A 14,722-nucleotide genomic window follows, 5' to 3' on the forward strand; every position below is an offset into this window, starting at 1 on the left:
TTTTCATGTCAAAAATAGATGTTTCCAAGGAACAAATGTCACTGGGGCAGGCAAGGCTCTGGGGAATAGGCTTTGGTTCCTGCTGGAGGGTGGCTGCTCAGTGCAAACTGGGCACCCAAAGATAACTCCAAACTTCCTCATCTGCAGCCAGAGCTCAGGCTATCATTTAGAGGGTCTCTGCTGCCTGAGCAGGGACTGGACTGAGTTGGAGCCTCAGGAATCACCAGCTCCAAAGCTCCTTGTAGGCTGGTCCTCAAGGCCCTGGCATCAGCCCCCAGGGCCACTGTTCCAAAAACAGCTCACCACGAGAGCCCAGAAATCTCATCCTTGTGCCAAATCAGTCCCTTAGATCATTGCAAGTGTTTATTTGCCCAAATATCAGCCATCCTCAATCCCTCCTCTCCCTCCCATCCCCCAGTGCTCCAGGTCACAGGGGCTTCTCCCCACTCACTGAGTTGCAGGCGTTGGCTCTCTCCACCTTGGAGAGTTTGCTGAGGTCTGTGTTGAAGACATTCATCTTCTCCACCAGGCACGTCAGGGCTGTTTCAGTGGCTTCCCCCACCTTCTCATAGACTTTTTTGGACTAGAAGGCAGAAAAAAAGAGCTTAAGCTTTAGAGCACATCCTCTACACACTGCTGCTGCCCCCGAGGGTGCTGCCACCACCACCCCAGAGCATCCCCTGGGGATGAGCCGAAGCCAGGGAAGGGGATCCCAAGGGACAAACTCTACTGGCTTTGCCCTGAAGCACAGCAAGAGCATCCCCCCCGTGCCACCCTGGCCCTGGTGCCCCCACACCTCATTGTAGTCCAGCGAGGAGTCATTGCAGAGGGCACAGATGGTGGCCAGCTCCACCAGCCCGTCGTACTGCCCGCACTGCACCGGCTGCTCGTCCTTCAGGCTGCAGGCAGGAAACAACAATGGGGAAACCCAGGGCACTGGGAACATTTCCCTGTCTGCTCTGGGGTGCCCTGACCCCCAGGGCAGCACTGACTGTGACCCTCATTCATGGAGAAAGTTTCCTAAACTCCAGAATAGACTGGAACCCACAGAAGTGTGAAATAGATTCTAGAGAGCAGTGTGGGTGTGTCACTGGGTGAGAAATTGAGGTTTTGGGATTTTTAGTGTGTTGTGGATGGAAGCAAGATGGAGGGCACAGGGTGTCATCCTGGGCTTCTTCTTCATGCTGCTTCTCCATGCTTCTCCATGGGTTTGGGTGGCATTTTGTAATTGGGTGGAAAAGTCCCCATTGCAGCTCTGTGGGATCAGTTATTGGTTTAAAAGGGAAAATAATCCAGGTGTCAGCTCTTAACTGGATAGTTTAGTCTTAAAAGACCTTGGAACAAGAGATTGTTGGCCATTTTGTGCCTACTGTGAGTTTGCCTACTGCCCAACTCACAGCAGTGAGACTGTGTTACTGATAGGAAATAATAAACACCTGAGTGTGAACATGAGCTACTGTCTCCAGTGCCTTCAATCCAGACCCAGAGAAACCCACAACTGGAACCATCACACAACCCCAACAGCCTCCACCAGCTCACACCTTCAAATTCTGTTAGCTCACCCTAAAGATCCCTCCTAGGGGGATATATAGCCTACACATCACTCTTGTGAAAGTGGAAGCAAAAGCCCAGTCAAAGCATCAGTGCTGGCAATAAATCCTTGGGTTCACATTTTGTACTTTATTAAATGGGGCAGCACTAAATTGCAAATAAAATATCACAGGAGGCAAATAAATTCTGCAAGTGGCCCAGAACAAGGGGGGCTGCAGAGGAGTTCAAAGGAGCAAGCAGGGGCTGCTCACAGGCTGATGAAGAAGGTGATGGACCAGAAAGGGGCAAAGAAATTCATGTTAACATCCACCCCCTCAGGGGTTTCCATTTGCTTTGAATCCAGAGGAGCTGTGGAACCAACAGCAAGTCCCTTCTCCTGCCTGTGATGCTGTTTCACACTCCAGAGGGAACCCAGGGGAGCATTTAGGAGCAGCAGAGAGCTTTAGCAGCTGCACTGCTGTGAGTGCTTCCAAGCAAGTGCTGAACTGTGATCTCTGCTTCCTAAATAGCAGCTCTCTGCTACGGAAAGGAGCAGCCCTGAACACTCCAGGCAAGCCAGATGCTTCTCCTCTCCTGGTGGTAGGAATGGTAGCAGTGGTTTTGAAGGAAATCAAAAATCCTCCCGGTTCCAGCAGAGGTAACTGCAGGTTAGAGCTGTGTAAACCCAGCCGGTCATCTGCTGGCTGGAAAAACAATTTGTCAGGCATTTACTAGGATCAGCTTATTCCACTGTTGGTTCCCAATGGAAAGAACATTTTGGAGCCCTTGTTACAGCTCGAGAGCGGAAAACACGGAGCAGCCAAGAAAATCTGAAAAATCTGTTTGCTGAGGGAGACAAAGCCACACTGGGCTGTGAGTGGGAAGGGAGAGCCTCTGCTCCTGCCCAGAGAGGCTGCCCAGCCCTGGGCTCACAGGAAGGGACAGTGGGTGGAGGAGGGAGCTGCAGACACAGCAAGCATGGCTTGTGCAGCACGGGATCCCCTGGGAATTGCTGGGAGGGGAAGGGAGGTTACAGCCCCATCCTCAGCAGTCCCTGCATGGCCAGACCCACGTGCTGGGAAAAACATCAGCAAAGGGGCTGCAGGCTGGGGGCTGTGTGAGCCAAGCCAGGGTCCTGCAGGAAATATCCCCCTGCCAAGGCCAGGTTAAAGCAAACAAGCCTTCCAGTGCCACCAGCCCTGGGGGAAGGGGGGTTCTCTCTGTGACACCTCAGCAAGCCCACACATTCCTCTCCATACACAACACAGGAACAGAGCTAAAGCAAAACTCAGAGCAACAAAAAACCTTGCAGACCAACAGAGTGGCCCTGAATGCAGCCCCCAGAGGGCAGGGTACACTGAATTTCAGAGGTTGGCAGGCACAAGTTCAGCCCCCGGGTCCTCCTCAGTTTTAATTGAAATGCACTGATTGACACCAGCTTATGACTTGGCTCAGTTTTTAATGGAGATTCCTAGCCAAGGATCAAATTGGCTCTATAAATATTCATGAAATTAAGTCTGTGGCTGAGATGAATTACAGCTGCTCCAGGGATGAGCAGAAGGGACCATGCTGACAAATGTGTCTGGGATCACTGAGCAAAGCAAAGGGGAGCAGAGAGTGCTCCCACCACCAGCTGAGCTTCTCATCTGCCTTCTTCCCAGACTTTGCCACACTAGGGGCCACCACAGGAACAGGAAAAAACAAATACAACAGCAGAGAACCCCATGGGTGTGACAGCACTTCAGAGAAAAGCCCCCAGCTTCTACCCCCTGCCCATGTCTGCCCTGAGACACACCCTGCCACCAGCAGGACCCTGCCCTGGGCACACCAGCCATGGGAACCATCCCTGCTGTGGGCACAGGGCTCAGGGAGCTCTGTCCTTGTGGCTTTGAGCCATCTGCAAGTCCCCTTGAGCACTGCTGGTGGCTCCTAGGCAAGCTGCCCACCCTGCATCCTCTCAGGGCAGGGACAACAGCCACCAGTCAATTCCCAAAGTGTGCAGGCTCCAGAAACATGGAGAGTCACCTTCTGCTGCAAAAAGCCTCGTCCACCACCATCCCCACATCTGTCATCTTCTCTGGGTCACAGGTGGCCTTGTTTTATTGGGACTGCTAACCAAGGGAGAGCCAAGAGTGTGGAACCCCTGTGCTGAGCCAGGGTGAGCACCACCCAAACCAAGTGGGGCAGGAGCTGGATGTGAGGGACAGGGAAACACTGCCCTGGTCCCCATGAACAGCAGAGCACAGCCCATCACCAACACCTGCAAGCCCAGTGGGAATCCCCAGGGACAGGACTGCAAACCACCATGGAAACCCCTCCTTTCTCCCCAGCTCATGGCCATGAAGCCCAGCCTCCCATCTTCCCCCAGCTCTGCTGCCAGCCCAGGGCCACCCTGTGTCCCAGGGGAGGGGAGGGGACCCTCACTCACATCTGTCCCTCGGGGGCGTAGGTGGAGCCGGTGATGCTGAACTCGTGCAGGCTGCACTGGCTGCCCTCCACCTTCTCCATGATGAACATCTGCCAGGGGGAGAGAGAGGTGCAAGCAGAGCATCAGGCAGCACGTTTTGGGTACAACCCTCGTGCCCAGCCTGGAAAGCCAGCAGCTGGCACTGTCCCAGTTATTACAGCCCTGCTGGCACCAGGCTCAGGCCCATCCCTGGTCAGCCACTACTCCTGGCTGAACCCAAATCCTTCCAGCTCTGCTCTGTCTTTGTCATGTTCACCTCCTCCAGCTCTTTCTTTCCCTAGGAGATGAGAGACGCTGGGCCTGTTCCTAAGAAGGTGCCTGTGTTTTTCTTGGAGCACAGAAGGGTCAAGGTTTCCACTCCTGCCCTGGAAAGCCTCTGCAGAGCAGGATCCAAGCAGGGGTGGCTGCCCCTGCCACCCCTTCCCACCCAGCTCTCAGCCACCAGCCTTGAGCCTTACTGGGATCACAGCTCAGCTCAGCAATAAAACCCCAGTGAGCCATAAAAGTCCCCCACATTCTATTTTTAGTGATTTTTGTCTTTCAAAATCCCTCCAGTTTTTCTTCTGCTGCTATAATGAGACAAATCCCTCAAACTCTGAAATAAAGTTAACATTCTCCTCTCCCCAAGCTCTCCCAGTCCCCCTTGTGCCCCCCAGCACAGCCCACCTTTGAGGGCAGCATCCCTGGGAACAAGAGCAGGGCCTGACCCCAGCCAAGGAGAGAGTTCAGAGATGCTCACTCCTGCCTCTCATTATTTATCACCCACACTGAAGCCCAAAAGCAACATAAAAATAAGTAAATAAATAAGGAAAGAAATAAATGAAACTGCTTTGGCAAATGCATTTCCCTAGCTGCAGGGAGAGGCCAGGATTTAATTTGGATGCAGAGAAGTGCTGCTCCCCTCAGCCCCGTGAATTTGCTGAGTGTCTCCAGAAAACAGGTGCAGGGAAAACTGTTCCACTCCAACCTGTCTCAAAATAATTGTTTTTTCTCTATTTATTTTCCTCTGGTTATTTGTGTGGTTCCCCAGGAGAGGGAAGCAACAGATGCTGGAGAAATCAGCAGGCATCACTCAGCAGCAGAGATGCAACAGCTCCAGTTACCACCCACTCCTCTGCCTTCCACGTTTCCTCTGGCAACAAACAGAGGCTCTCTTGCTATGATTATTAATTATTGTTAATGACACCAGGACACCTCATCAGTGCAGCCACGCTGGCAGGTGGGAGCCTCCCCACACAGGAGGTGTCCCCAGGAATGAGCCTGGGGACAAGCCAAGCCACAAAGGGCATGTTCAGGGGAGCAAACTCCCAGCATGTTCAGCTCCAGGACAGCCCAGGGGGTTTTCTCACCTCCCTGTTTCACAGGATCAGGTAAATCAAAGGAGCAGGTTCAAAGCACACATCTCCTGTGTGAGTAATTCTGAGCCCAAAACAACCTCACCATGGCTTCCCAGCTACTTGCAGATATCCACTAACCCTATCCTGGGATAGTGCTGATGCCTCAGGTTTTGGCTTTTCTATTTTTCACATTCTGTGCTGCTTTAGTGTGTGGGTCTGGGCTTCACATTATGGGATGGTGAGCTCTGTGCACAGAGCAGGGAGACAAAACAATTCCTGCTCCAGCTGGGCACCAAGGACAAATGATCCAAATCTCAGCCCAGGAGCACAAACCCCGTGGGCTGGAGAGAGAAAAACAAGGATGGGACTTCATGGGCTGGAGCTGGAATGGGACAATTAACTCCAATTAATATGCAAATGGAGCAGAAGTGATCCCAGGGAGAGACCCTGTGCCAGTCATGCACTTTGTGCCCATTTTGGTTCCTCTTGGGGGCAGCCCTGGCTGGGCTCTGGTGCTGCCCAAGGTGGATCCATGGAGGAGATCCTTTGAATGAATCCCTGCTTTATTCTGTAACTCTGTCCAGCCCCTGTTCTAGATCAGCCTTGTCAAGGCAGCAGTGCCCTCAGCTCCTTTCCCAGGGCCCATCAGCATCCCTGAAAGGCTCTGAAGGAAATAATGAGCCAAAGAGCTGCACAAGAGGTGTCCCAGGTCCCCTGGAGGCACTGGGCTCCTCTGGCAGTGGGTGTAAGCTCAATAAAGAAAACAAATCCTATTTCCTTTGGTATCAGCCCCCCAGAGATGACAGACCCAGAACCTGAACTAAGGCACCCAGTCTGAGACACCACCACAAGGAACCTCCCAAGGCTAAGCACCCATCATCTTTTTTGAGACACCCAACACCATCAGCTTCCAGAGGGCCAAAATCTCCTGGTCTCTTCAGAAAATGGACTCCTGAAACACCAACCAGACTCATTTATTAAAAAGCTGAAAGCACCCACCCCAGCCTGATGGGTTTGCCTGATATGAGCCTGTTTGTTTTCAAATGCCCATGGCTACAAAACAATTATTGCTCTCACAATAGTGTCTTTCTTATTAAAAAAGAGAAAAGGGAAATAAAAAACCCACAACGTTCCAAGCTCTTTATTTTTCCATGCCTTTAAAAAAAAAAGGTGCTACATAACCCACAGCAACCAGAGGTTATATCAAATTTCCTGCTGCTCCCAGCTTGCGTGACTGGCCAAGCACGGGGGCAGGCAGGGCACTGCAGAGGTGTTTGCAGGGTTTTGGGGTGATCAGAGGATCACAGAATGATTTGGGGTGAAAGGCACATTAAGGTTCATCTCATCCCACCCCCTGCCATGGGCAGGGACACCTTCCACTGTCCCAGGTTGCTCAAACCTGGCTTTGGGCACTTCCAGGGATCCAGGGGCAGCCCCACCCTCACAGGGGAGAATTCCTGCCTCAAATCTAATCTAAATCTCCCCTCCTTCAGCTTAAAGCCATTCCCCCTTGTCCTGTTGCTCCAGGCCCTTGTCCCAAGTCCCTCTCCAGCTCTCTTGGAGCCCCTTTAGGCACTGGACAGGGCTCCAGGGTCTCCCTGGAGCCTTCTCTCCTCCAGGCTGAGCAGCCCAGCTCTCCCAGCCTGTCGGTGTCTTGTCAGATTTCCAGGCTGAGCAGTGGGCAGTGGAAGCAGTCCAGAGGAAATAGCTGTGTCTTAAGCAGTTAAGAGCAGAAGTAAAGTTTCCATCACAAAAATAATAGAAATAATATTAGGAGCAATAGATGGAGGTGGGAATGCTGCAGCTCAGCTGGGGGCTGCTGACAAGTCAGGCTCTCAGAGGGGCTGCCCAGCCTCCTGTACAGCACAGAGAACAGCAGCTCCAGCCAGGGGAACACAGCCAGCAGCACCCCTGGGCTTCCCCCTGCCCTGAACCTTTTAAAGCCATGCCAGTGATTTGGGGCTCTAATGCAACAGAGAGGCTGGAAGGAAAATGTAACTACTGAGTTAATGCTGACAGAGAGTGCATCCTTCTCCCAAAGGGTCCAGCATCACCCTCCCTCTCCTGTGCCATGGATCCTGCCCAGCCTGGGGCTGCAGCACACAGCTGGGTGCTGCTGGGGGGTATTTCTAGGAAGAAAAGGGCATTTGTGGATGCAGCACATGGCAGCAGCTGGGGGCTTGTGAATGACTGCTCTGCTCTTAATTCCTGTAGTATCTGTAAAAGAACTGCTCATGGAGACAAGGCAGGAGGGCTGTCTGGAATTGTAAGAGCTGGAATCATCAGTCACTATTCCATCAACCAACCCATGGACCAGCATCATTCTCCTCCTGCACTGGAAGCAGCCCCAGCCAACCCACAGCCCCTGGGGACCCCCAGCCAGGCCCCCCAGGAATTAGTGACAGGTTTGGAGAGAGCGCAGTGCTGAGCTAAGGCACAGTGCCCTGGAGGCTGCAGCAGGGATGGCAGTTTGCACATCCAGGCTCTGCTATAACCTTTGTGCAAAACAAACCCCTGTCTGCTCCTGCTCCCCAAAACACCAGCAGCCATCTCAGGCAGCCAAATAGCACTAATCACCCCAAATATCTATCACTAATCACCCCAAATATCAATCACTAATCACCCCAAATATGAATCACTAATCACCCCAAATATCACTAATCATCCCAAATATCTATCACTAATCAACTCAAATATCACTAATCACCCCAAATATCTATCACTAATCAACTCAAATATCACTAATCACCCCAAATATCAATCACTAATCACCCCAAATATCACTAATCACCCCAAAGATCAATCACTAGTTACCCCAAATATCATTATTCACCCCAAAGATCAATCACTAGTTACCCCAAATATCACTAATCACCCCAAATATCTATCACTAATCACCCCAAATATCAGTCACTAATCACCCCAAATATCTATCACTAATCACCCAAATATCAATTACTAATCACCCCAAATATCAGTCACTAATCACCCCAAATATCTATCACTAATCACCCCAAATATCAGTCACTAATCACCCCAAATATCCCTAATCACCTCCTCCCAGACATGGGGTGCCAGCATCATTCCCCCCACCCCCAAGCCCACATCTCCTCTTTGGGTCCTGATTTTCAGATGCCACCTTCCTGGAAAATTAAGGTAGGATGTATGCAAACTTTAGGAGAGTGATTTAAACCTGTGAGAGCAGAGAGAGCTGTGATGCTCCTGTGTCCCTTCTCCTCCTGCCAGGCTCCCACTGCTCCCAGCTCCATGGTTATCTAAAGGCTGGGAGGAGGCTGCTGCTGGTTCCTCCCTGCCCTGGGCTGGGGGACATGGTGGTCTCAGAGACCCCCAGGTGACCCTGCAGTGACACAAACCACAGGTTTACTCTGGTTTACTAAGTGGGTTTGTGGCTTTGTCACTGTAACCTTGGGTGACTTCAGGTCAGAGCAAGAGCACCAAAGCCCTGCCCATCCTGTGTGAACAGCATCACAAAGTGCCCAGCACAAAGCCCCTCATTTTGGGTGGCTTTGGGGGACACAGATTCACCCCAGCTGACCCCTGGGTGTGTCCTGGCTCAGACAGCACCCTGGCCATGAGATCCAGCACTGGGATGGACCCAGAGACGTGGCACAGCTCCTAAAACCAGACCTGAAGCCTTTCCAGAGTCCCTTCAGAGCTCCCAGAGCTGATGCCAGCAGCGAGACAGTGAGCAGGCCCCGCTCAGCAGCTGCACTCACCCCGTTAATGGGCAGCTTAATGAAATCACACTCAATTAATACATTTCCCCAGGTTATTGATAGGGTTTTCTGGCTGCTCAGCCCATGGCTGGGCTGGCTGTTTGGCACAGGAGCGTGCCCTGGACACGCCAAGGGCTGCCCAGCACAAATATTTAATATTTACCCACCTGCCACTCACAGGGCCCAGCAGGCAGCCCTGTCCTGCCCACGTCAGCACGGGAATCCCTGCCCATGGAACATCACCAGCCCTGGCTCTGTGTCCTGGGGCCAGCCCTTCTCCCAGCACTGGGCCCTGGGAGAAGGGCACAAGTAAATAAACAGATATTGGAACAGCATTATGGGGAGATGGGCTGGAGGATACTTTGACTTTTTAAGCTTTTAATGCTTTTTTTAAGCTTTTTAATACTTTTTTTTAAGCTTTTCATGCTTTTTTTTAGTTTTTCTCATGTTGCTGAGTTCATTCTGCAGATGACAATTGATGCCAAAGCCCTTGTCTGCCAGTGCCCCACTGTCCCTCCCCTGCCTCTCCTGACTGTGCCACACTGCAGGGGATGGTGGCACTTGTTCCCACTGCTACAGACCCTCTGGTAGGAAGTGGTTTGGGTCACTCCTCCTGCAGTGGGCAGAGCTCAGGACTCCCTCAGCACTGGGGTCACCCTGCCCTTGCTTCCCTGCATCACTGGCTCTGAAAATGGGGCTGGAGGGAACCCCCTCCTCCTGGGAGACATGGGCAGTTTGGTCCCTGCTTTGTTCCAGCCTTGTCTTGCCCTAGATCACCCCCAGGGCAGAAACACTAGACATTTCCATCCATCTGCAGCTTGTGCTGAGCTAGCCAGGGGCCAAAGCCTGTGGCTGGTTTGCAGCACTGTCACAGCTTCCCACCACTCTGTCTGCGTCTCACAGAGGAGGGAGGTTGGCCAGCTCCTTCTTTTCCCACAGCAACACATTTTCCAAGGTTCTCCTATAAAAACAACATGCCAAAGGCATGTAAAAAGCTTTCCTGACACTGATGGATTAATGGGAAAACTGAGAAGTGGTCAGATGGTCCAGGCTTTCCTAACAAGTCACCTCTCCACACAGCCAGTTTGTGGGAGCAAAACTCTCTGGTGGATGAGGAGCCTTCAAACTCTTCACCAAACCACCCCAGGGCTCCCTCCATCAGAAATGATTTTCATGGGTCCAGGTTTTGTAACTTTGCATGGTCCAGGATTTCTCACTGGTTGGGTTAAAAACAGGGGGAAAAGAGCAAGAGAGAAGAGGAGGCTGATTGCCATCAGCTCTGTCTCAGAGCCACATCCCAGCAGGAAGAAACATTCCCTGGAAAGTACCCCTGAAATGAGACTGCAACACAGCACCCCCACAGTGGTGGGCTGCTAAAAGTGAGTTTTCTAATTTCACCCCAGCCAAGAGAAGCCCTGATCCCTCCTGACCCCTGGGGAACCTCAGGGCTTCCTATAAACCCTCAGGGCTTCCTATAAACCCTCAGGGCTTCCTATAAGCCCTGCTCCCTGCTCAGCCCCACACAGCCACCACGACACAGCTCTGGTGAGGACACAGAGCCCACCACCACAGGATGGGAAGTGTGGGACATGGATTTGTAGAGAGTTTTCAGGGCCTGACAGAAGTCCCACACAGTGGGCATCTGTGTGCCCACCTTGAGATGAGAAATGCTGACTTAGAAATGCCATGGAATGGACAGACATTGTTGAGGGAGAAGTGGGGCTAGAAACAAGTTTCAAAGGATGGCCTTGCGAACAAAACTGGATACTTTGGAGAAATAGAACCATGAAAGATGCATTGTGGTAGGACCCATGGTGGGTAGTTCTAGATTATCTGCTTTAAGGCATTTACAGCATTGTGTGGCCAAGAAATGCTTATAGTGTATTGTAATTAGGAGATAGCTGGCTTCTGATTGTGATGGCAGGAATTTTAACATCTGTATTGTCTCACCCTCCACATGAGACTGAAAATAGAATAAAAGGTGTTTTAAAAACACCTCTCTGTCACATACATATTTTATGAAAAATCCTTTTGCTAGGATCTTTTTCTCCTGAGAAGCTGAGAGGCCTCAGAAACAAAATGTAAACAATAATTATCTGCTGCTGTGGAATGCAACAGGTGGATCTTTGGTTGGTCTCATGTGGTTGTTTTAATTAATGGCCAATCACAGTCCAGCTGTCTCAGACTCTCTGGTCACAAGATTTTATTATCATTCCATTCCTTTCTATTCCTTGCTAGCCTTCTGACAAAATCCTTTCTTCTATTCTTTCAGTATAGTTTTAATATATCATTTTCTTTTAATATAATACATATCATAAAATAATAATGGATCTTGACTCCACGTTTCACCCTTCTGAAACACGGACTCAAGATCCTCATCTCTTCCCACGTCGGGGGTGTCTGCAAACCCAACACCTCTCAGCTGGCCCATCTCTGGGCCAGAAAAGGGTTTATCCCCCCCTCCATCCTCCCCCCTGCCCCTCGTGCTGGCTCTCACCCTGCACACGGACATCTGGTTGGTGGTGAGGGTGCCGGTCTTGTCGGAGCAGATGACGGAGGTGCAGCCCAGGGTCTCCACGGAGGGCAGGCTCCTGACGATGGCGTTCTTCCTGGCCATGCGGCGCGTGCCCAGCGCCAGGCAGGTGGTGATGACGGCGGGCAGGCCCTCGGGGATGGCGGCCACCGCCAGCGCCACCGAGATCTTGAAGTAGTAGATGGCGCCGCGGAACCAGGAGCCGCCGTGCACGGGGTCGCTGAAGTGGCTGATGTTGATGACCCAGACGGCGATGCACACCAGGAAGATCACTTTGGAGAGCTGCTGGCTGAACTCATCCAGCTTCTGCTGCAAGGGCGTCTTCTCAGGCTCGGTCTCCACCATCTGGTTCCGGATCTTCCCGATCTCCGTGTACACCCCCGTGGCGATGACGATCCCCACGGCCTTCCCAGCTGCAATGTTGGTGCCCTGGCAGGGGAGGAAGGCAGCAGAGTGGGTGTGTGGGCATGAAACCTCTTGGTTTGAGCAGGGAAATGGGCTGCTCTTTGTGAAAAGGGAAATGGGCTGCTCTTTTTCCCCTTTGGTTAAAGGGAAAATGGGACATCTCGGGTTTTTTATATAAACCCACCCTAAGGAGCAGGAGAGCCCTTCCTGAGAGTTGTAACCCCTCGAGGACTTGCCTTCTGCCTGAGAAGAACATGAGAAAGGAGGAAACCCAAATCTGCAATAGCTCCAGGCTCACCACAAACCTCTTCCCCATCCATAATGCATCCTGCTTGACGGGAAAAAAGTGCTCTGAGATTGCCCAAGGTATTTAAAGGCCTCATATGCCACAGCCCAAATGGAATCCAAAGGAAGCAGGTTCTTATTTTTATGGATTTGGGGCTCTTTTTATGGATTCGGGTCTTATTCATGCACCCTTTCTCTGCTCAGACATCTCCCACATCCACCAGCCTCTGCACTTTGGAAAAGCACAGGAGAGGTGGAGACAGGTGTAAGGGACTTACAGAGAAGAGCATGTTCTTCTTGTCCTGGTTGACAGCCCGGGGATCAGGGATGGGGTCAGCATGTTTGATCACCGACACAGACTCCCCTGCCAAGACAAGAGGGCAGAGATGGACCACACGTGTTCCCTCTCCAGCCTCAGCCCATCCCTGCTCCAAGCCTGCATCACACAGTGCTCTGGAGCAGCACTTTGCCACCAAACCCTCCAAACATCCACCACGGGGATGTCCAACCCCACAAGTCACCCAGGAAAGCCCCAGGCTCTGTGCTCTGCAGGAAGGACACCCAAGCACCTGACACATCTCACCTATGCTGTGCCTTTGAGGACCTGGGAGGGTCCAACCATCACCTAAATCTTGCTCTCCCACCCTTTCCCACCCCAGCAAAGCACTTATCCCAGCATCAGTTCCAAAGCTGGCCTCCAGGAAGGCAGCAGGAGGAGGCTGCTCACACTCACCTGTGAGGATGGACTGGTCCACCCGCAGGGTGGTGGAGCGGATCTCGATGATCCTGATGTCTGCTGGCACCTTGTCACCAACTGCAAGGACAAGGACAGCAGCTCTGTCAGGTGGCACTGGCAGCACCCAACACCCCGGGAATGGGGACAGCAAACCCCCAGCTGAGCCCAGCCATGTGCAGGTGCACAGCAGCACCCAGCCTGGGGCAATGAGGGGTGCAGCCCCTGGCAAGGGGTCCTGCACTGGGATACTCCATTTCTGCATTTACAGCTTTGTTAAAGCTTCATTTTGTCTGTCTGTAATTTACAAGTGTGCCCCCAGCCAAACCCTGGTGGTTCCCTGCCTGCTGTGCTGCATCCACTCCCACTATGTCCCTGTCTCTCCTCTTCCCTGCAATCTCCCCCTGCACCCCCATCTTGCCTCTTTCCTGCAAAAAAAACAGAACATCCCCACATTGAAACAACCTGAGCTTCCTAACACCAGTCTTAATCCTGCTTCAGGTCTCTCTGGGCTGACTGGAAGCTGTAAACAGTGGAAAATCTTCTGTGTCCAAGACAAACAACCATCCCTGGCTCTCCTGGCACGGCACAGTGGGCACAGGTGAAAGCTGCCCCATCCACTGCCACCCAACACCACCCGCCAAGGCACTAGTGCTTCCTTTAAAACACATTTTAAGCTGCTTTTCCTGCTGGGTTTCTTCCCCCTGGCTCTTCCTCCTGCTCCCTTATCGGCTGGACACAGCCACGCTCTGAGCTTTGGAAATACTGAGGGGAGTCCTGGCTCCCAGCCCCTCCCATCCCTTACACAACACTGCTGGCCTGGCTGCTAACGATGCTCTCCAACCCCAGACTTTAACCAGTGCTTCCTCCTGGGGCTCATAAACCCCCCCAGAGCAGCAGGAGGGGGCTGGCACTGCTCCACCACCCAGCCAGTTATTCCAGCTGTGGAGATCCCAATGCTCCAGGATGCAGCAGCAGCATCTGCCAGACCCCCCCTGCTCCCTGTCACACCTGTCTGGGGGTGCCAGCACAGACCTCCCCAAAACATCACGCACAGACTCAGACTCTGCATCTGTCCAAGGGGGCTGGAGCATCTCAGAGGGAGCAAAGAGCTCCTCTTCCCCTGGGAAAGGCAGGAGGACTTGCACAGATGAGTTAAACCTGCAGAAGAAGTCTCCTGCAACATCAGGGGACAGAGAGAGCCCTGGTGGCACTTGCTGCAGGGTGCACAGTGCCTTCTTTAGAGGACACAGTCTCCAGCTATGGCAGGGAAAGTGGATATTAGGAAAAGGGATAGGTTGGGTATTAGGAAGAAATTTTTCACTGAAAGAATAATAAAGTACTGGAATGTTCTTCCCAGGGAGGTGGTGGAATCACCATCTCTGATGTGCCCAAAAAGAGACTGGACATGGCCCTTGGTGCTGTGGTCTGGTTGAGGTGTTGGGGCACAGGTTGGACTGGATGGTCTTGGAGGTCTCTTCCAGCCTCATCATTCTGGGATTCTGAGATTCTTATCCCACAGGACAGACCATTAGCCAGGTACTGAACATGTGCTGACCCCCCCAGCACCACAGATCTCCCCAGAGAAAGAGAGGAAAGCAGGGGGACACTGCCTGGCTGTAGCCACTGGCCCTGCCTGAGCCCCATGGGGTCACAGCAACCTCTGGTGCTCCCAAAGGGAGGCTCTGCCTGCCC

General features: G+C 52.4%; 1 protein-coding gene across 2 annotated transcripts in view; it reads right to left on the reverse strand.

Annotated features, from left to right (window-relative positions):
* The window catches only part of ATP2A3 (ATPase sarcoplasmic/endoplasmic reticulum Ca2+ transporting 3), a 59,006-nt gene that overhangs the window by 18,545 nt on the left and 25,739 nt on the right, over positions 1-14,722 (reverse strand). For both annotated transcript variants that reach the window (XM_030231172.2, XM_030231171.2), the window contains exons 6-11: positions 13,028-13,108; positions 12,573-12,658; positions 11,569-12,033; positions 3,959-4,047; positions 797-899; positions 452-583 (exon numbers count right to left, since the gene is read on the reverse strand). In XM_030231172.2, coding sequence (XP_030087032.1) covers positions 452-583; positions 797-899; positions 3,959-4,047; positions 11,569-12,033; positions 12,573-12,658; positions 13,028-13,108 — 956 coding nt within the window. The remainder of the gene's footprint in view (positions 1-451; positions 584-796; positions 900-3,958; positions 4,048-11,568; positions 12,034-12,572; positions 12,659-13,027; positions 13,109-14,722) is intronic.

This window comes from Serinus canaria, chromosome 19 (assembly GCF_022539315.1).
Source record: "Serinus canaria isolate serCan28SL12 chromosome 19, serCan2020, whole genome shotgun sequence".
In the NCBI taxonomy this organism is placed as follows: Eukaryota; Metazoa; Chordata; class Aves; order Passeriformes; family Fringillidae; genus Serinus; species Serinus canaria.